This window comes from Pristis pectinata, chromosome 15 (assembly GCF_009764475.1).
Source record: "Pristis pectinata isolate sPriPec2 chromosome 15, sPriPec2.1.pri, whole genome shotgun sequence".
NCBI classification, from domain to species: Eukaryota; Metazoa; Chordata; class Chondrichthyes; order Rhinopristiformes; family Pristidae; genus Pristis; species Pristis pectinata.
The window spans coordinates 50,395,287-50,416,805 of NC_067419.1; the positions used below are offsets into that span (position 1 = coordinate 50,395,287).

At 46.0% G+C, this 21,519-nt stretch overlaps 1 protein-coding gene across 12 annotated transcripts in view; it reads right to left on the bottom strand.

Annotated features, from left to right (window-relative positions):
• tspan11 (tetraspanin 11) overlaps positions 1–21,519 on the bottom strand; it is a 107,078-nt gene that overhangs the window by 19,903 nt on the left and 65,656 nt on the right. For 9 of the 12 annotated variants that reach the window (XM_052030254.1, XM_052030252.1, XM_052030246.1 and 6 more), the window contains 2 exons: positions 19,862–19,966; positions 12,754–12,912 (listed from right to left, as the gene is read on the bottom strand). In XM_052030254.1, the coding sequence (XP_051886214.1) occupies positions 12,754–12,912; positions 19,862–19,966 (264 nt within the window). Of the gene's footprint in view, positions 1–2,729; positions 2,805–12,753; positions 12,913–19,861; positions 19,967–21,519 lie in introns of those variants that run through there. The other 3 variants (XM_052030257.1, XM_052030255.1, XM_052030256.1) reach the window with 2 other exon arrangements.

The following is a 21,519-nucleotide window of genomic DNA, read 5'->3' on the forward strand; positions in this document are numbered from 1 at the left end:
AGTGGGATGTCCTTTTTGAAGGGAAATGTACCATGGAGATGTGGTCGATGTTCAGGGATCTTATGCAGGATGTTAGGGATAAATATGTCCCAGTGAGGCAGAGAAGGAATGGCAGGGTGAAGGAGCCATGGGTGACGAGAGAGGTTGAACGACTAGTTAGGGAGAAGAAGGTAGCATACATAAGGTATAAGCAGCAAGGTTTAGACAGGGCCCGTGAGGAATATAGAGTAGCGAGGAAGGAACTTAAGAAAGGGCTGAGGAGAGCTAGAAGGGGACATGAAAAGGCGTTGGCTAGTAGGGTTAAGGAAAATCCCAAGGCTTTTTTCACATACGTGAAGGGTAGGAGGATGGCTAGGGTAAAGGTAGGTCCGATTAAAGACAAAGGTGGGAGAATGTGCCTGGAGGCGGCGGAAGTGGGAGAAGTTCTCAATGAATACTTCTCTTCGGTATTCACCAAGGAGAGGGGTCTTGATGACGCGGAAGGGAGTGCTGGTAAGGGTAATGTTCTCAAGGTTGTAGATATCAAGAGAGAGGATGTGTTGAAGTTGTTAAATAATATCAAGACGGATAAATCTCCGGGGCCTGACGGGATTTTCCCCAGGCTGCTTCGAGAGGCGAGGGAGGAGATTGTTGAACCGCTGGTAAGGATCTTTGAGTCCTCGTTGTCCACGGGGATGGTGCCGGAGGATTGGAGGGTGGCGAATGTTGTCCCCTTGTTCAAAAAAGGTAGTAGGGATAGTCCAGGGAATTATAGACCGGTGAGTCTCACGTCTGTGGTGGGTAAGCTGTTAGAAAGAATTCTAAGGGATAGGATCTATGAACACCTAGAGAATCATGGACTGATTAGGGACAGCCAGCATGGATTTGTGAAGGGAAGATCTTGCCTCACAAGCCTGATAGAGTTCTTTGAGGAGGTGACGAGGAAGATTGATGAGGATAGTGCGGTGGATGTGGTCTATATGGATTTTAGTAAGGCGTTTGATAAGGTACCTCATGGTAGGCTTCTTCAGAAGGTCAGAGGCCAAGGCATCCAGGGAAGCTTGGCTGTGTGGATTAGGAATTGACTTGCCTGTAGAAAGCAGAGGGTTGTGGTGGAAGGAGTGCCCTCGGATTGGAGGGCAGTGACTAGTGGTGTCCCGCAGGGATCGGTTCTGGGATCTCTACTTTTTGTGATATTTATAGATGACTTAGGTGAGGGGGTGGAAGGCTGGGTTAATAAGTTTGCGGACGACACTAAGATCGGCGGTGTTGTGGATAGTGTGGAGGGCTGTCGGAGCTTACAGAGGGATATTGATAGGATGCAGAACTGGGCTGACAAGTAGCAGATGGAGTTCAATCCGGAGAAGTGTGAGGTGGTACACTTTGGAAGGACAAACTCCAAGGCAGAATACAGGGTAAATGGTAAGGTACTTGGCAGAGTAGAGGAGCAGAGGGATCTGGGGGTTCATATTCACAGTTCACTGAAAGTTGCCTCACAGGTGGAAAGAGCAGTTAAGAAGGCCTATGGGATGTTAGCTTTCATAAATCATGGGATTGAGTTTAAGAGCCGCGAAGTGATGATGCAGCTTTACAAAACTCTAGTTAGGCCACACTTAGAGTACTGTGTTCAGTTTTGGTCACCGCATTATAGGAAGGATGTGGAGTCATTGGAGAGGGTGCAGAGGAGATTTACCAGGATGCTGCCTGGATTAGAGTGCATGGAATTTGAGGAGATGCTTAAGGTGCTAGGGCTTTATTCACTGGAAAGGAGGAGGATGATAGGAGACATGATAGAGGTATATGAAATATTGAGAGGAACAGATAGACAGCCAGCACCTCCTTTCCAGGGCACCAATGCTCAAGACAAGAGGGCATGGCTTTAAGGTTATGGGTGGGAGGTTCAGAGGAGATGTCAGAGGGAGGTTTTTCCCCAGAGAGTGGTTGGTGCATGGAATGCACTACCTGAGGTGGTGGTGGAGGCAGATACATTAGACAGGTTCAAGAGTTTGTTGGATAGGCACATGGAGGAATGTGAGGTAGAGGGATATGCGGGAGAAAAGGGTTAGATAGTGTGAGGGTGGTTTGATGGACAGCACAACATGGTGGGCCGAAGGGCCTGTTTTGTGCTGTATGGTTCTATGGTTCTATGGAGATGTATGGGGCAGGTTTTATACCCTCACACAGAGAGTGGTGGGAGCCTGGAATGCACTGCCTGGGGTGGTGGTGGAGGCAAATACGATAGAGACTTTCAAGAAGCTCTTAGATAGGCACATGAATGTGAGGGAAATGGTAGGATACGGACATTGGGCAGGCATAAGAGATTAGTTTAGTTGGGCATTTTATTACTAATGCAGCATTGTGGGCCGAAGGGCCTGTTCTGTGCTGTACTGTTCTGTGTTCTATGTTCTGTTGGATCTCCCCTCAACCCCCTCCGCTCCAAAGAAAACAGACCCAGCCTCTCCACTCTCTCCTCATAACTGAACTGCTCCATCCCAGGTGATATCCTGATGAATCTCCTCTGCACCCTCCCCGATGTTCTTCCTATAGTGTAGAGACCCAAAATGCACACAGTATTCCAGCTGCAGCCTAATCAATGTATTTATAAAGTTGTACCAAGATCTCCCTGCTCTTTTACTCTGTGGCCCAGCTAATGAAGGCAAACATCTTGTACATATTCACCACCCACCTTACCTGTGCTGCCACTTTCAGGGACCTTTGTACCTGGACACACAGGTTCCTCTGTTCCTCAATGCTCCAGCACAGATTTCTGAGCTGCTTCAAAACTCTTCTTGGCCAATTTCATAAGGTTTTTGCAGAGACCTGATCTGGAGTGAGTGCAAATGCAGTGCCAGCTTAGTGCATTGAGAGAACAGCGAAATACAACTTCCAACAGATAACATTCAGCCTTAGGACCTTAAGCCACCTGGTAAATCCAGATACAGAGAAGTGCTGACAGAAGAACCAAGAGACCAAGGAGCTAATTAACCATAAGTGGAAGACTTCTGGTTTAGAAGTTCCACCTTTCCTCAAGGGAAAAGAAACTGCTCCATGGGCACCCGGACAAAGGTTCACCAGGGAACCTAAATGGTGGAGAGAGCACAGGAAGGTCACCAACTCGCCAACGGCCTTGGCATGGGCAGGTTTTTCAGCATTGTCAAAGCCACATGCAGCTCAGACACCCAAGGCTCCAACCACTGACACCCAAGCACCAAGGTGAACTTGCTCAGGGATTGAGAGACTGTCAGTGAGCACTAGAAGGAACTCTTTGAAGATCTTTCAGCCATGCCTTGTCTTTGATGTGAGTGCCCTTAACTCCATCCCACAGCAGCCTCTCCAGTCCAGCCTCTCTGCCCCCTTTGATGTACAGAGGAATCTTGGGGTCCAAGTCCATAGCTCCCTGAAAGTGGCCACACAAGTAGATAAGGTGGCAGTGAAGGCGTATGGCACGCTTGTCTTCATTGGTCGGAGCAGTGAGTATAAGAGTCAGGAAGTCACATTGCAGCTTTATAAAACTCTGATTAGGCCACATGGAGTATTGCATTCAATTCTGGTCCCCCCCATTACAGGAAGGATGTGGAGGCTTTGGAGAGGATGTGGGAGAGGTTTGCCAGGATGCTGCCTGAATTAGAGGGCATGAGCTATAAGGAGAGATTGGACAAACTTGGGTTGTTTTCTCTGGAGTGGCCGAGGCTGAGGGGAGACCTGATACAAGTTTATAAGATTATGAGAGGCACACTTGCAGCAAATGTTGGCTGCTTGAGGAACTTCAACTGAATTGATGAGCTGGAGTCCAAGCCTCAGACACTTCAACACATCAGAGAGGGTGAGAATTTCCTGAACATCCTCAGTTACATCCTTAAACTATTTCTACATTAGTGAATGGTCAGGGACAGGGTGGTCTGACTGCAGAAGAGGCTGATGGAGGTTCTTGGTCCCTGTGTGGCAAGGGTGGGGACCGCAAACTGTCCATAACACCATGGCAATTAAGTGGGGGAGAAAAGAGAAACAGAGTAGACAACCAGTATCTTTCTCCCCAGGCAGAAGTGTCAAGTACTAAAGGACATGCACTTAAGATGAGAGGGGGAAAATCTAAAGGAGATGTGTGGGGCAAGTTTTTTTCTTAAAAACACAGAGCAGTGGGTGCCCGGAGTGCGCTGCCAGGGGTGGTGGTGGAAGCAGATTTGATAGAGGCATTTGAGAGGCTGTTAGACAGGCACATGAAAATGCAGGGAATGGAGGATGTGGATCACGTGCAGGCAGAAGAGATCAAGTTTAATTCGGCATTATGTTCAGCGCAGACATTGTGGGCCGAAGGGCCTGTTCCTGTGCTGTACTGTTCTACGTTCTGACTGACAAGGCTATATCCCAACTAAAAACTAACAAGGCCTCAGGAGCAGACAGTATTCCTGCTGAAGTCCAAAATGTGATAGTGAAGAGCTTCAATCACGAATCCACAATCTCATTGTCCATATCTGGAAAGGGGAGTCCTACAGTCATACAGCACGGAAACAGGCCTTTGACCCAACTCGTCCACACCGACCAAGATGTCTATCTGAGCTGGTTCATTTGCCTACGTTTGGCCCATATCCCTCTAAACCTTTCCTATCCATGTACTTGTCCAAATGCTTTTTTTTAAAATGTTGTTACTGTACCTCCCTCAACCACCTCCTCTGGCAGCTCGTTCCATATACCCATCACCCTCTGTGTGAAAAAGTTGCCCTCAGGGAGGATATATGGGAACCTCAGAGATGCCAGGATCATGACAATGGTTAAGAAATGAGATCAAGGTCAACTGTGGAAACTGCTGAGCGGTCTCCACATTGTCTGGGTCCTCTAAACCCCCTCCCAATGACTGAAGAGCTGCTCCCCGAATCGTCCTGTACATTCAGAGGCACATAACCTTCAACACACACCAACTGCACCAACAATGCTGGGAGCAGTACACATGGCCGTTTATGACTTCACTGAAGCTTTTGACTCCATCAGTTAGGAGGAACTGTATACTACTCTCCTCAAGTTCAGCTGCCAACAGAAATTCATCTTCATCCAGCAATAGCTTCACGATGGCATGCAAGCCCCAATACCAACCAACGGGTCTACAAGAGAAACGGCAGTCCCAGTGAAGACTGGTGTCAAACAAGGCTGCATCACTGCCCAAACGCTCTTTCTCACTGCAATGTTGCACCTCACCTTCAGCCAATGTCAGTGGGTGGGTCTAATCTTCAAACCTACAGTGACTACAGTCCAGAACCAAAGTCACCCGAGCCTCCATAGCCCAGCTGCAGATGACATGGATTGCAACCAAGAATGGAGAAACACTTTTCAGCTCGGGGGTAATGTAGTGGGTAATAGTTCATGTTAAGGACCAGGAGCCAGAGTTCTGGACCATTGATCCAGAGGAATGAATTCAAATTCCACCATGGCAATTTAAATTCAGGTCATTAAATAAATCTGGAATTGAAAGAAAAAAGTACTGTTAGTAACAAAAACCATGACACTATCTGATTGCCAAAAAATCATCTGGTTCACTTAACCCCTTCAGGGGAAGGAAGTCTGCGGTCCTTGCCTGACACGGGCTGCGTGACACCGGTGTGGTTAAATTTTAATTGCCCCCTCGGTGTGGGATAACTTGGGTGGACAATGAACACTGGCTTCACCAATGATATCACATCTCCTGAACAAATTTAAAGAGCCCGAAATCATTTGTGAGAATGGGGACTGGATGGATCCATGAATAAAATGCAACAGCATGCACACACACATTAAAGGCAATGCTTCAAGCTTCTCAAACTATTGCCCAGATCATTAAACTCCTGGAATTTCATGGAAACCTTTCAGACTACTTCCATGCTTGTACATTCCTACATGGCAATGAGAAGAAGGTCACCGTGAGGTCCTCCTTCAAGAGTTCCTGTGAAACATCTTATTGGATCAAATCAGGGGACCTGGGCAAACCTTCCCCAACATCAGGCACTTCCCATCCTTTATTTGCCCAGTCCAGGACCATAACTGCGATGAAGTCATGATGCCTTCACACATTGTGCTACCTCTTGCTCCAAGCTCATTGCCTCATCTACACAGGCATGGAATCAACAGCTGAGAAGACCTGCAATCTCAGAAGTCACATATCTGAAACACCCACTAAATCCACAGCATTATGCAATCAAAATATTTGAAACATCTGCTTACAGACATCGACCTTGAATAACCCAAGAGGGAACTCTCGGAACTCCTGGCCTTATCATAACAACAGAAAGGCAAGACAGCTGGCTATCAGTGTGTAGACAACAAAGGCAATTAACCTATGACTGACCTTGATATGCCAATTCAGTGCTTGTCTCGGGGAAGAGGATCAAAATATCACTAAAGATGCATCAATGGAAGAATCATTGGAAGAATTGTGGACACAGCTCAGCACATCACGGAAACCAGCTTCCCCTCCATGGACTCTGTCTACACTCCTTGCTGCCTTAATAAAGCAGCCAGCATAATCAAAGACCCCACCCACCCCAGATATTCTCTCTACTTCCCCCTTCCATCAGGCAGAAGATACAAAAGTCTGAAAGCACGTACCATCAGGCTCAGGGGCAGCTTCTATCCCACTGTTATAAGACCATTGAATGGTTCCCTAGTACGATAAGATGGACTCTTAACCTCACAATCTACCTGGTTATGACCTTGCACCTTATTGTCTACCTGCACTGCACTTTCTCTGTAGCTGTAACACTTTATTCTGCACTGTTATTGTTTCACTTTGTACTACCTCAATGCACTGTTATAATGCATTGATCTGTGTGAATGGTATGCAAGATAAGTTTTTCACTGTACCTCAGTACATTGAAACCAATTTACCAATTTACTCCAGCCTCAACACCATGTCTGCAGTAAGTGCTTGAGGCTGGAGGAACTTCGGCTCAGAATTGATGAGCTGGAGTTGTAGCTTCAAATACTGCGAAGCATCAGGGAGGGAGAGAGTTATGTAGATACTGTACATTGGGAGACAGTCACCCCCCCCCCCCCTTATAGCAGGTACTTCTGGGGTCCAAGAAGTAGATAGAAGGGTGACTGTCAAGGGAGAGAAAAGGAAAAAGAAAACGAACAGGCAGATAGAGCAGAGGACCCCGGAGGGTGTTCCCCTCAATAACAGGTTCTCCGTTTTGGAAGCTGTGGAGGGGGATGACCTGCAGGGCTGAAGCTGCATTAGCCAGGTCTCTGGCACTGGGACCGGTCCTGCTGCTCAGAAGGGAAGGGAGGAGAAGAGGGAGGCAGTAGTGAAAGGGGACTCAATTGTCAGGGAAACAGATAGAGGTTCTGTGGCAGTGAGCATGAATTCCGGATGGTACATTCCAGGTGCCAGGGTCCAGGATGTCTCTGATCGGGTCCACAGAATTCTTGAATGGGAGGGAGAACAGCCAGAAGTTGTGGTTCATGTTGGTACCAATGACATAGGTAGGAAGAGAGATGAGGTCCTAAAAAGTGAGTTTAGGGAGCTAGGCAGAAGGCTGAAGAACAGGACCTCAAGGGTAGCAATCTTGAGGTTGCTGCCAGTGCCACGTGATAGTGAAGGTAGGAATAGGAGGAGATGGCAAATAAATGCGTGGCTGAGAAGTTGGTGCAGGAGGGAAGGTTTAGATTTTTGGATCACTGGGATCTCTTCTGGGGAAGGTGGGACCTCTACAGAGAGGACGGGTTACACCTGAACCAGAGGGGAGCCAATCCTTGCAGCCAGATTTGCTAGGGTGGTTCGGGAGGGGGATGGGAACCAGAGGGGTAGGTCAGAGGAAGAAGGGGATGGGGAAAAGTCAGATCTAACAGGTCAAGAGGCTCTGAGGAAGGAGAAGCAGGGTACAGGCTATAAAAGTAGAAAGGTGGATGGGCTAAAGTGTATTTACTTAAATGCAAGAAGTATCAGGAATAAGGGTGATGAACTGAGAGCTTGGATAAGTACATGGGACTATGATACTGTGGCTATTACAGAGACATGGCTGACACCAGGGCCGGAATGGATATTGAATATTCCTGGTTTCCAGAGTCTTAAAAGGGATAGGGAGGGGGGGAGAAGAGGAAGAGGGGTGGCAGTACTGGTCAGGGACACTATTACAGGACAAGAAGATATTTAATTGGGGAAAGGCGAATTATGAGGCTATAAGGCGAGAACTTGAAAGTGTAAATTGGGAGGACATTTTTGAAGGGAAATGTACTATGGAGATGTGGTTGATGTTCAGGGATCTCTTGCAGGATGTCAGGGATAAATTTGTCCCAGTGAGGCAGAGAAGGAATGGCAGGGTGAAGGAACCATGGGTGACAAGAGAGGTGGAACAACTAGTTAGGAAGAAGGTGGCAGCATACATAAGGTGTAAGTAGCAAGGGTCAGATAGGGCTTGTGAGGAATATAGAGCAGCAAGGAAGGAACTTAAGAAGGGGCTAAGGAGAGCAAGAAGGGGACATGAAAAGGCGTTGGCTAGTAGGGTTAAGGAGAATCCCAAGGCTTTTTTCTCGTACGTGAAGAGCAGAAGGATGGCTAGAGTAAAGGTAGGTCCTGTTAAATACAAAGGTGGGAAGATGTGCCTGGAAGCTGTGGAAGTGGGTGAGGTTCTCAATGAATACTTCTCTTCAGTATTCACCAAGGAGAGGGGTCTTGATGACGCTGAGGACAGTGTTGGTAAGGATAGTGTTCTAGGGCATGTAGATATCAAGAGAGAGGATGTGTTGGAGCTGTTAGAAAATATTAGGACAGATAAGTCCCCAGGTCCTGAAGGAATATTCCCCAAGCTGCTGCGTGAGGCAAGGGAGGAGATTGCTGAACCGTTGTCTAGGATCTTTGAGTGCTTGTTGTCCACGGGAATAGTACCAGAGGATTGGAGGGTGGCGAATGTTGTCCCCTTATTCAAAATAGGTAGTAGGGATAGTCTAGGGAATTACAGACCAGTGAGCCTTACGTCTGTGGTGGGTAAGCTATTAGAAAGGATTCTAGGAGATAAGATCTATGAGCATTTAGAGGAACATGGACTAATTAAGGACAGCCAGCATGGCTTTGTGAAGGGAAGGTCTTGCCTCACAAGCCTGATAGGGTTCTTTGAGGAGGTGACCAGGAAGATTGATGAGGGTAGTGTAGTAGATGTGGTCTACATGGATTTTAGTAAGGCGTTTGACAAGGTTCCACATGGTAGGCTTCTTTAGAAGGTCAGAGGCCAAGGGATCCAGGGGGGCTTGGCTGTGTGGATTCAGAATTGGCTTGGCAGTAGAAAGCAGAGGGTTGTGGTGGAGGGAGTGCATTCGGATTGGAGGGCTGTGACTAGTGGTGTCCCACAGGGATCAGTTCTAGGACCTCTACTTTTTGTGATATTTATTAATGACAGATGAAGGGGTGGAAGGGTGGGTTAGCAAGTTTGCAGACGACACAAAGATCGGTGTGTTGTGGATAGTGTGGAGGGCTGTCGAAGCTTACAGAGGGATAATGATAGGATGCAGAGCTGGGCTGAGAAGTGGCAGATGGGGATTCATAAGGTATCTCTATATGCAGATGACTTGCTACTTTATATTTCTAACCCAGAGGAATCCATCCCTGAAGTATTATCACTGCTTGCTCAGTTTAGTGCTTTTTCTGGTTATAGATTAAATCTTAATAAGAGTGAACTCTTTCCATTAAATATGCAAACCCCAATTTATAGGCAATTACCATTTAGATCAGTAACAGACCATTTTATGTATTTGGGTGTTAAAATTACCAAGAAGCAGAAGGACCTGTTTAAAGTTAACTTGTTACCTTTAATTGATCACGTTAAACAATTATTTACAAAATGGTCCCCATTATCTCTATCATTGATAGGCCGAATTAATGCAGTAAAGATGAATATTTTACTAAAATTTCTATATCTATTTCAGGCGATTCCAACTTTCATCCTGAAATCTTTTTTTGACACTATTGATTCTAAAATTCTTTCATATATATGGCAGAATAAAAACCCAAGGTTAAGTAAGAAATATTTACAAAAATTAAAAAAGGATAGTGGCATGGCTTTGCCTAACCTTAGATTATATTACTGGGCAATTAATATCAGATATTTAATTTTTTGGGCACAAAATTTAGATGTAATTCAATGTACCAAATGGGTATACCTCGAGTATGAATCAGTGCAAGGATTTTCATTAGTTTCTATTTTAGGAGCCTCATTCCCTTTTGCACTTACTAAATTGAGTAAACATATGACTAACCCAATAGTTAAACATACAATACGAATATGGTTTCAATTCCGTAAATTCTTTGGATTGAATAAATTTAACTTATCAAGCCCCATTCAATCTAATTTTTTCTTTCAACCATCCAGAATCAACTTAGCTTTTTCTTTATGGAAAATGAACGGAATAACATGTTTCTGTGATTTATTCATTGATAACTGTTTTTTATCTTTTGAACAGTTGTCTAATAAGTACAATTTGCCTAGATCACACTTTTTTCGATACTTACAGATTAGAAATGTTTTAAAAGTTACTATGCCTTCTTTTCTGACTCCATATAAAATTGAAATTACGGACAAAATTTTAGGCTTTAATCCCTATCAGAAGGTCTTTATAGCAATAATTTATGGTCTAATTTTGAAAATACATCCAGAGACACTTGATAAAATTAAGAGTGAATGGGAAAGAGAACTCCAGATACTTTTACCCACAGAGACATAGAAGAAAATTCTTCAATTAGTTAATACATCTTCAATGTGTGCCAGACACTCTGATACAATTTAAGGTGGTTCACAGGACCCATATGTTGAAGGACAAGTTAGCCCGTTTTTATCACCATATAAGTCCTATGTGATAGATGTAATTCGGAGGTGGCTTCCCTGACACATATGTTTTGGTCCTGTCCTCTTTTGGAAAAATATTGGAAAGACATTTTTAACATTATTTCAACTGTATTGAATACTGATTTACAATCTCACCCAATCACTGCAATTTTTGGGCTACCAATGATGGAATCTGGCCACCTATCTGCCGCTGCTTGTCGTATGATCGCCTTTGTCACGTTAATGGCCAAGCGATCCATTTTGTTTAAGTGGAAGGATCCAATACCTCCCACTACTTTTCAAAGGTTTTCTCAAACTATGTCATGTTTAAACTTAGCAAAAATTAGGAGTGGCACTGTTGATTCTTCGCTTAAATTTGAGGAAGTTTGGAGTACATTCATTCAATATTTTCATATGACATAGGTCCCTTTTCAATAATCTTTGAACTTAGAAGAGCGGAGTTGACGACATCATAACGCTCTTTGTCCATCGAGAAATATCAGTCCAGTTTTTTTTTCTTTTGAAATTTTTTTTTTAGTTTGTTTCGTTTTATTACTTACAACTTTTTTTCTCGATTTGGGTTCTTTTTATATAATAAATCTTTTTCCTTCTCTTTTTGATTTTTTTTGGCAATATATTCATTTACCAAGAAACCATGGGGCCTAGAATATATTTTTTATTCTTTATGACTATATATGTCATGATTGTCCTCCTGATCTCTTTGTATTATGTGTATAATTACCAATGTTTTATGTATTAATTTGTATTAATTTGAAAATTAATAAAAAGATTGAAAAAGAAAAGAGAGAAGTGGGAGATGGAGTTCAATCTAGAGAAGGGTGAGACGGTACACTTTGGAAGGACAAACTCCAAGGCGGAGTACAAGGTTAATGGCAGGATTTTGGGCAGTGTGGAGGAGCAGAGGGACCTGGGGGTTCATATCCACAGATCACTGAAAGTTGCCTCACAGGTGGATAGGGTAGTTAAGAAAGCTTATGGGATGTTAGCTTTCATAAGTCGTGGGATCGAGTTTAAGATCCGCGAAGTGATGATGCAGCTTTACAAAACTCTGGTTAGACCACACTTAGAGTACTGTGTCCAGTTCTGGTTGCCTCATTATAGGAAGGATGTGGAGGCATTGCAGAGGGTGCAGAGGAGATTTACTAGGATGCTGCCTGGATTAGAGAGTATGGATTATGAGGAGAGACTAAAGGAGCTAGGGCTTTACTCATTGGAGAGAAGGAAGATGAGGGGAGACATGATAGAGGTATACAAAATATTAAGAAGAATAGATAGAGTGGATAGCCAGCACCTCTTTCCCAGGGCACCAATGCTCAACACAAGAGGGCATGGCTTTAAGGTAATGGGTGGGAAGTTCAAGGGAGATGTCAGAGGGAGGTTTTTCCACCCAGAAAGTGGTTGGTGCATGGAATGCGCTGCCTGGGGTGGTGGTGGAGGCTGATACATTGGACAAGTTCAAGAGATCATTAGAAAAGCATATGGAGGAATTTAAAATAGAGGGATATGTGGGAGGAAGGGGTTAGATAGTCTTAGGTGTGGTTTGAAGGGCGGCACAACATGGTGGGCCGAAGGGCCTGTATTGTGCTGTATTTTTCTATGGTTCTATGATTCAACACATCCAAGAGCAACAGAGAAATCTTGTCATCTGTTGACACTTTTACCTTGGAAGTTACTTCAGAAATAACAATCAGATGGGAGAGCGAGGATCATATCCAACTGTTATATCCTTCATATCATCACAACCACCCCCACTACCCCTTCAAATTAACTCCCAACCTGCCCCCTCTCCACTTTCATGCTCTCCCTGTTCCATCCTCTACAGGGTGAGTGGAGTACAGAACCCACTGCCCAGTGACAACCTTCCCAAGTAGGGGTCAAGGTGACAAGTAGAAATAAGGACCATCGTAAATGCATTGTTACAAACATACGTTTAACAATGCTGAGGTTTCACTTACATCAGAACGGTGCTTACCTCTACCTTATAGACGTTTGATGGGTGGTCTCTTTGGCCACAGGCCTCTGTTACTGTTTTACAGCAGCTGTCAGGCACCACCCTGTTACCCGAGTCAGGTGAGAGGATGTAGACACTGTACTGCCAGTCAGCTGAGTTGTTGCTGCCACAGCACTTGAACTGGAACAGAGGGAAAGTGCAGTCAGTGTCATCTTCTGGTGAATTAACCTGAATGTCGTTTGCCAAACACAAAAAGATCATACCATTCCAGAGGAGGCAAATTGTGGCAGAGTGAGGGTTCCTTCTTGTCATCTCCAAGCAGGCCCTTGGTTTTAAAGCAGTGCGGGGATAGAGATTTATGAGGCAACATGAGCTGTGGGTGCCTGGAATGTGCTGCCAGGGATGGTGGGGGAGGCAGATACAATAGAGGGGTTTTAGGTTCTTAGATAGGCACATGGATGTGCAGAGAATGGAGGGATATGAACTATGTGCAGGCAGGAGGGGTTAGTTTAGTTAGGGCATTATCTTAATTAGTTTGGCACAGCACTGTGGGCTGAAGGACCTGTTCCTGTGCTGTTCCGTTCAATGTTCTCAGTGTCATGGCCATGACTGTCAGAGACTGCAGGAGCAAGATTGTGCTGTAAGATTTCTGTATCAGGTGATGGAGGGTAACATGGAATGGGCCTGTTTACCACACACGTGGTGTGTAACAACACTGCAGTCAGAGCAGATGGAGGATGCAGTGACATCAATGACGGGAAGCTTAGCCAAAAACAGGAACTTTGCTGCTGAGCACCACATCAAAGCCTGCCCTTCACTTTCATTTCAGAAACTCTGGGCATTTCCTTGGATATTTATCTCTCACATCCCCTCCCAGACAGAGAGCAAGCCACAATTATTTCATATGGTTCAGACACCAACACAACTCCCAATAACAACATGCCCTTTAGTTAATCTTAAAGCTGGGTCACAGAAAGTATCTCAACATCTCTGATGCTGCAACAACAAGATCATGAAGAGTTTGGGAGGACAGACAAAAACAACTATGTCCATCTCTAGGAGCAGAGTAACCAGAGGACAGAAGGAGAAGGAGATTGGTTAAAAGGTTCAGAGAGCAAATGAGGAGAGAGGAATTGTGATGGGGAAGCTATTGCAGGAGGGATGATGGAAGTGGATTCAGTGCTTAGAGAAGTTACAGGATGTGGGGAATAAGTTGTGGGTGTGGGGAGCCAGACCAACAAGGCAAATCTGCTCCGATCTGCTTTCCTACAGCACCTACCCAACCATGTCACTGAACCTGCCACCAATCCCACCACAGCCTTAACATGGCCCATCACTTCCACCCCTCCCTCCATCAGTGTTTCTGCCTTCTCTTGAAGATCCTGTACTTTGGAATGTTGGGCTGGATCATCCATTCCTCCAACTGGCAGACAGTAACCTTCCTTAGTGGGAATGGAGACACCAGGACAGCTGACACTCTGCAGTCCTGCCACATCTGGCTGTGAATGGTGGGGGACAATGGGAGGAGGAGCCTCCCTGGACATCCCCACCTCCCTCGCTCCAGTACGGAGCTTAGTGCGGACCATCAGCTCCTGAATTTCCTGCCACAGTTCCACTTCCTGCCAGTCCCACCCATTCTTCACCGAGGTTCAGCAGGAAGGAAGTGGTTGGGCTGACGTGGGAAAAGTGCCTGGTCTTGGAAGCTGTTTATCTGAACAAGCAGTCCTGGTTAGAAGTGTAGCAAGGCTCAGTGTAGCAGGAATGCATTGATCGGAACACAGATTGGGGATGGCTATTGTCCCCAAGGCTCCTGGTCCCAACCTCCTCCCTCACTTCCCACCACGTCACTTTGTGTGGCTGCTCATTGTTTGAAATGCAGAGTGTTTTGTGTGTGATGTCTATTGCTTCTCAGAGGGACAGTGAGGTCCAATAACAGCAAACACAGGCTGGCACTGACAGTACTGTATCAATTCTGGCTCCAGCCTTGTAACAATTCTGGTAAAACTCAGAACCTGGTCTCCTACTGCAACCCCCCCCCCCCCACTTCCCACCACCCCCTGACTCTCCACCCTTCACAGGGTTGAACAATTACATCCGGGCATTCTTACCATGTGTTTTTATTCCAGGGTTTTGCAGTTACAGTAGAACTAGGAAGTTACCTAACTCGTACCTCACTAGCAGACTTTACCAGTGCCTCTAATGCTGCTTGAGAGAAGCACAGAAACAGGCCCTTCAGCCCAGCTTGTCCATACCGACCATGGTGCTTATCTACACCAATCCCATTTGCCCACATTAGCCCTGTATCCCTCTGCTCCTTTCCTATCCAAGTACCTGTCCAAATTCTTTTTAAACCTTGGTACTACTTTCTTTGGCAGCTCGTTCCAGATACCCACCACCCTCTGTGTGAAAAACCTACCCCTCAGATCTCCTTTAAATTTCTCCCCTCTCACCTTAAACCTGTGCCCTCTAGTTCTAGACTCCCCTACCCTGGGATAAAGATCCTACCTATGCCCCTCATAATTTTATAAATCTCCATAAGGTCACTTCTCAGCCTCCTATGCTCCAGTGAGAATAAACTGTACACAACACTCCAAGTGATGCCTAACCAATGATTTGTACAGCTGCAATACAACAGCTCAACTCTTATACTCAATGCATCAGCCAATGAAGGCGAGATTACCAAATGACTTTTTCATTACCCTATCCATCCATATTGTCACTTTCAGGGGTCTACGGACTTGCACCCCAAGATCTGTCTGTATATCAGCACTCCAGAGATCCCAGCATTTACTTATCCTACCAGAATCTGACCTCCCAAAGTGCATCACCCCACATTTGTCTGCATTAAGTTCCATCTGCCATTGCTGTGCCAAACTTTCCAGCTGATCTGTGTTGCACTGTCCTTAGACAACCTTCTTTGCTATCTCCACCAATTTGTGTGTCTGCAAATTTACTAATCAGACCACCTACATTCTCATCCAAGTCACTTATGTAGATTACAAACAATAAAGGTCCTAGCACTGATCCCTGTGGTATATCCAGTGGATGGAGCTGCAGTTGGACTCACTCAGGAGCATCCGTGATGCTGAGAGCATCATAGACGTCAGTGAGGTGGTCACACCTAAGGTGCAGGCAGCGGGTAGCTGGGTGACCACAGGAAAGGTAGAGGGGGTAGGCAGGTAGTGCAGGATCCCCTTGTGGGCATTCCCCTCACTAACCAGTATCTTGGTTTGGATTCTGATGGGGGGGGGGGGGGGAAATTAGGTGGATGGCCTCGGCCTTTCAGAGGAGAGCAGCAGCCGCAGCCAGGTCTGTGGTACAACGACTGGTTCTGATATGCAGCAGGGGAGAGTGCAGACGACGAGAGCTGCCGTGATGGGAGACTCGATAGTTTGGGGCACAGACAGGAGATCCTGTGGCTGCAGACAAGACTCCATGATGGTGTGTTGCCTCCTGGGTGCCAGCACCAAAGATATCTTGAAGAGGTTGCAGAACATTCTCAAGGGGGAAGACGAGCAGCCAGAGGTTGTACACATCAGTACCAACTACATAGGTTGACAAAGGAATGAAATCCTACAGAGTGAGGGTCAGGAGTTAGGCAGAAGGTTCAAAAGCAGGACCTTGAGGGTTGTAACCCCTGGATCACTCCTAGTGCCACGTGCTAGTGAGGGTAGGAACAGGAGGACAGGGCAGGTGAATGTGTGGCTGAGGTGCTGCTGCAGGAGGAAGGGATTGAGGTTCTTGGACCATTTGGATTTATTTTGGGGCAGAGGTGACCTACACAAGAGGGACAGGTTACACCTGAACTGGAAGGGTACGAATATCCTGGGGAGGAGGTTTGCTAGTGCTACTCGGGAGGATTTAAGCTAGTCTAGCAGGGGGTGGGATCCAAAGCAGTTGTATGGCAGATGAGAAAGTTGAGGCAAATATAGAAGTTAAAGCAAGCAAGTTCAGTCGGCAGGGCAGGCAGGGGTAGGACAGGAAGGTCTGATAGACTAAACTGCATTTATTTTAATGCAAGAAGCCTGACAGGCGAGACGGTGGAACTCAGGGCACTGATCGGTACACGGGACTGGGATATCACAGCTGTTACAGAAACATGGTTGAGGGATAAGCAGGACTGGCAGCTCAATGTTCCAGGGTACAGATGCTACAGATGTAAGAGAGGAGGGGGGAGCTGTGTTTCTGATTAGGGAGAACATCCTGGCAATACTTAGAGATATTCCTGGGCTATCGTCCAGTGAGGCTATGTGGGTGGAACTGAGAAATAAGGAGGGGATGGTCACTTTGATGGGATTGTACTATTTGCCCCCTGAATAGTCAGTGGGAATTAGAGGAGCAAATGTGTAGGGAGACCACAGGTAGCTGTAGGAAAAATAGGGTTATAATAGTGATTTTAACTTCCCTCTTATTGACTGGGTCCACCATATGCTAAGGCTTGGATGGGGCAGAAATTGTTAAGTGTATCTAGGAAAGTTTTCTTAAACAATATGTATTTAGCCCCAAAGAAATAAAAGACTGCAGATGCTGAAATCCAGATGAAAAAGCAACAAGATGCTGGAGGAACTCAGCAGGCCAGGCAGCATCCGTGGAGAAAAACAGAGTCAAGGTTTCGGGTCAGGACCCTGCTTCAGGACTCAACATCGATTTCTCTAACTTCTGGTAACCCCTCCCCTAATCCCCCCCTTTTTTTCTATCCTTTGTCTTCTCTCATTCCTGTAGCCCCCTTCCCCCTTCTCTTTCGCCTTCCCCCACCCTCATGACCTGACCATTTATTCCCCACCTCCTTCTCTTTATTCCATGGTCCACTGCCCTCTCCTACCAGATTCCTTCTTCTTCAGCCCTTTGCCTCTTCTATCACCTCTCAGCTTCTTTCTTCTCCCCTCTCCCCCACCCTCCTCCCTCTCACCTGAACTCACCTATCACCTGCCTGCATGTGCTCCTCCCCCTCCCCCAACCTTCTTATTGGGGCTTCTGCCCTCTTTCTTTCCAGTCCTACTGAAGGGTCTCAACCTGAAACATCGACTGTTTATTTCTCTCCATTAATACTGCCTGACCTGCTGAATTCCTCCAGTGTTTTGTGTATTGCTCCAGACTCCAGCACCTGCAGAATCTTGTGTTCTCCTGCATCGTGTTGTTTTATCATGTAGATAGCCCCACGAGAGGTGGTAACACTCACCTCTTATTGGGAAATGAGGCAGGGCAAGTGACTGAAGTGTCAGTGAGGGAGCACTTTGGGATCAGTGATCATTCTACTAGTTTTAACATAGTTATGGAAGAAGATAACTTAAGTTAAAGTCCTACATTGGGGCAGGGATAATTTTGAAGGCATTAGACAGGAACTTGCAAAGGAGAGGGTGTTTGCAGGCAAATGGACGTCTGAGAAATGGTAGGCTTTTAGAAATGAGATAGGAAGAGTTCAAGACCTGCAAGTTCCTGTTAGAGTGAAGGGCAAGGTTTGCAGGATGAGGGAACCCTGGTTGACAAGGGATATTGAGGCTCTGGTCAGGAAAAAGAAGGCATATATCAGGTGTAGGCAGCTGGGATCAAGTGAATCCCTTGAGTGCAGGGGATGTAGGAGTACACAAGAGGGGAATAAGGAGGGAAAAAAAAGAAGACATGAAATAGCTTTGGCTGATAAGGTAAAAGGAGAATGCCAAGAGATTCTACAAGTATTTTAAGAGCATAAGGGTAACTAGGGAGAGAATAGACCTCCTTAAGGATTAATGTGGCCGTCTATGTATGGAGCCACAGGAGATGGGCGAGGTCTTAAATGAACAGTTCGTCTGTATTCACCATAGAGAAGGTCAAAGAAACTAGGGAATTCAGGGAAGACAACAGTGATGTCCTGAAGCATATCGACATTTTGAAAGAGGAGGAGCTGGTGATATTGAAGTGCATAAAGGTGGTTAAATCCCCAGGGCCTGACCAACTGTATCCTAGGACATTGTGGGAAGGTAGGGAAGAAATTGCTGGGACCTGGCACTGATACTTGTGTTATCATTAGCTACGGGTGACTGGAGAGTGGCTAATGTGCCTTTATTTAAGAGCCAGAGAACTACAGGCCAGTGAGCCTAACATCTGTGGTAGGAAAGGTACTGGAGGGGATTTTGAGAGACAGGATCTATTTGCATTTGGAAACGCAAGGTCTGGCATCTCACCTCTCCACTCTTAGTCCTGATGCAGGGTTTTGACCTGAAATGTCAGCAATTCCTTTACACTCACAGATGCTGCTCGAGCCGCTGAGTTCCTCCAGCAGTGGCAACACAGGTTGACAGGGTGGTGAAAAAGGCATTTAGCATGATGGTCTTCATCAGTCAGGGCATTGAAGATAGGAGCTGGAACGTTATGGTGTAGTTAGACAAGACGTTGGTGAGGCCGCACTTGGAGTATTGTGTAGTTTTGATTACCCTGTTATAGGAAAGATGTCATTAGGCTAGGAGTGCAAAGATTTACGAGGATGCTGCCTGAGGAGATTGAGCGAGGGCCTGAGTTATAGGGAGGGCTTGGGCAGACCAGGAATTTATTCATTGGAGTGCCGGAGACTGAGGGGGTGACCTTATAGAGGTGTATAAAACCATGCAGGGCATCGATAGGGTGAATGCACATGGTCTTTTTTCCCCAGGGAAAGGGAATCGAAATTTAGTGGGCATAGGTTTAAGGTGAGAGGGAAAAGATTTAAAAGGGACCTGAGGGGCAACTTCTTCACACAGAGGGTGGTGGGTATGTGGAACGAGCTGCCAGAGGAAGTGGTTGAGGCAGGTACATTAACAACATTTAAACAACACTTGGACAGGTACATGGATGGGAAAGGTTTAGAGGGATATGGGCCAAGTGTGGATACAGAGGGACTGAAACAAAATTGTTCATACACACCAATAACTAACCCAACATTCAAACCCTCAGAGTCTTAAACCTTGTCGTGGTTAAAAATCAAATACAAAGGAAATTACACTAAAAAAAATAGAAAATAGACCTTTTTGTGGACAATATTCCTCAAAGTAAAACTTCAGGATACTTTCTTAAAGTCTGTGGCTATCTACCAAGAGTTAGTTATGTTTCAGTGAGCGGCATGAATCTAACAGAGCCCCACTTCCCAAAAGGAAATTGCCAGAAGCTAATTGCATACATCTTGCTGGAGTCGATCGATGGAATCAGTGACACTGCCCTCTCCTGGCTGCCCATAATTCTCCATCATCGTTTTGTTCAGGTGCTGCTGCAGTTCTTCACTTAACTGAACAAGAGCAAAGATGAAAAGGTGGTTAGAGTGTGTTTACTGCTTAGTCCCTCGGGTACAGAAGCCCAGGTAGATAGGCATGTGAGTGACGGGCAGAAGGAACCAGCTGGGGGGGAGGGGGTGGGAATCCTTTTCCTACTCCGTCCCCCACCTGGCTCAACCTGCCCATCATCCCTCCCCCCTCTGGTTCCACATCACCTCCCAGCCCCTGCCCCACCCCTCCCCTCTTTACACTAGCCATCTTCCCTCTACACTCTCAGTCCTGATGCAGGGCTCAGCCCGAAATGATGACCATCCCTTTGCCTCCACAGATGCTGCCTGACCGCTGAGTTCTTCCAGCAGTTTATTTTTTACCGATGGTTTACTTGTGCTACTTGGGAGGGTTTAAACTAGCGTGGCAGGGGAGTGGGAACCAGAGCAGCAGATCAGCAGGTGGAGGGATTAAGATAGAGGTTAGATCAACTAAGTCCAATGGAAAAAACAGGCATGGCATGATAATGAAGGCAGTGAGACTGATGGTCTGAAATGTATTTATTTTTATAACGGGCAAGGCAGATGAATTTAGGCCACGGATTAGTGCATGGAACTACACTGTTGTATCCATTAAAGAAACTCGACTGAGAGAAGGGTAGGACCGGCAGCTCAACGTTCCAGGGTATAGATGCTTCAGACGTGATAGAGGGGGAGTTGCACTGGGGGAAGGTGGGAGAGTTGCACTGCTGATTTGGGAGAATGTCATGGCTGCACTCAGAGAGGACAACTTGGAGGGCTCATCCAGTAAGGCGACAGGAATAAAAGGTGCAACACACCGAAAGTGCTGGAGGAACTCAGCAGGTCCGGTAGCATCGATGGAGGGAAATGAATGGTCGACGTTACCGGCTGTCACTATGATCAGGTCATACAATAGGCCTCCCAATAGCCAGCAGGAGACAGGAACAGATGTGCAGACAGATTATGGGAAGATGTAAAACAACAGAGTTGTTGTAGTGGGTGATTTATCTTTTTGACTAAACTTACAATATCTTTTGTCATCCCCAATATTGACTGGAACTCCCTTAGTCCTAAAGGCTTAGATGGGGTAAAATTTGTTAGGTTCATCCAGGAGGGTTTCTTGAAACAGCATGTAGATAGTCCAACTAGGGACAGGGCATGGTAGACCTTGTATTGGAGGATGAGACTGGTCAGGTGATCAAAGTTTCAGTGGGGGAGCATTTTGGGAATGGTGTTCATAATCCGTAAATTTTAAAATAGTTATAGATAAGGATAAGCCTGGTCCTTAAAGAAAGTGCTAAATTGGGGGAAGGCTAATTACAATAGTATTAGGCAGGAACGGGGGGGGGGGGGGGGGAAGTTGATTGGGAGAAGCTGTTTGAGGGTAAATCCACATTTGACACGTGGGAGTCTTTTAAAGGCCAGTTGATTAGAGTTCAGGACCAGCATGTTCCCGTGAGGAGGAAAGGTAAAGATGGCAATGTTCGGGAACCCTGGGTGACAAAAGATAAATGATGCACACATAAGGTTTTGAAAGCTAAAATCAGACAAAGTCCAAA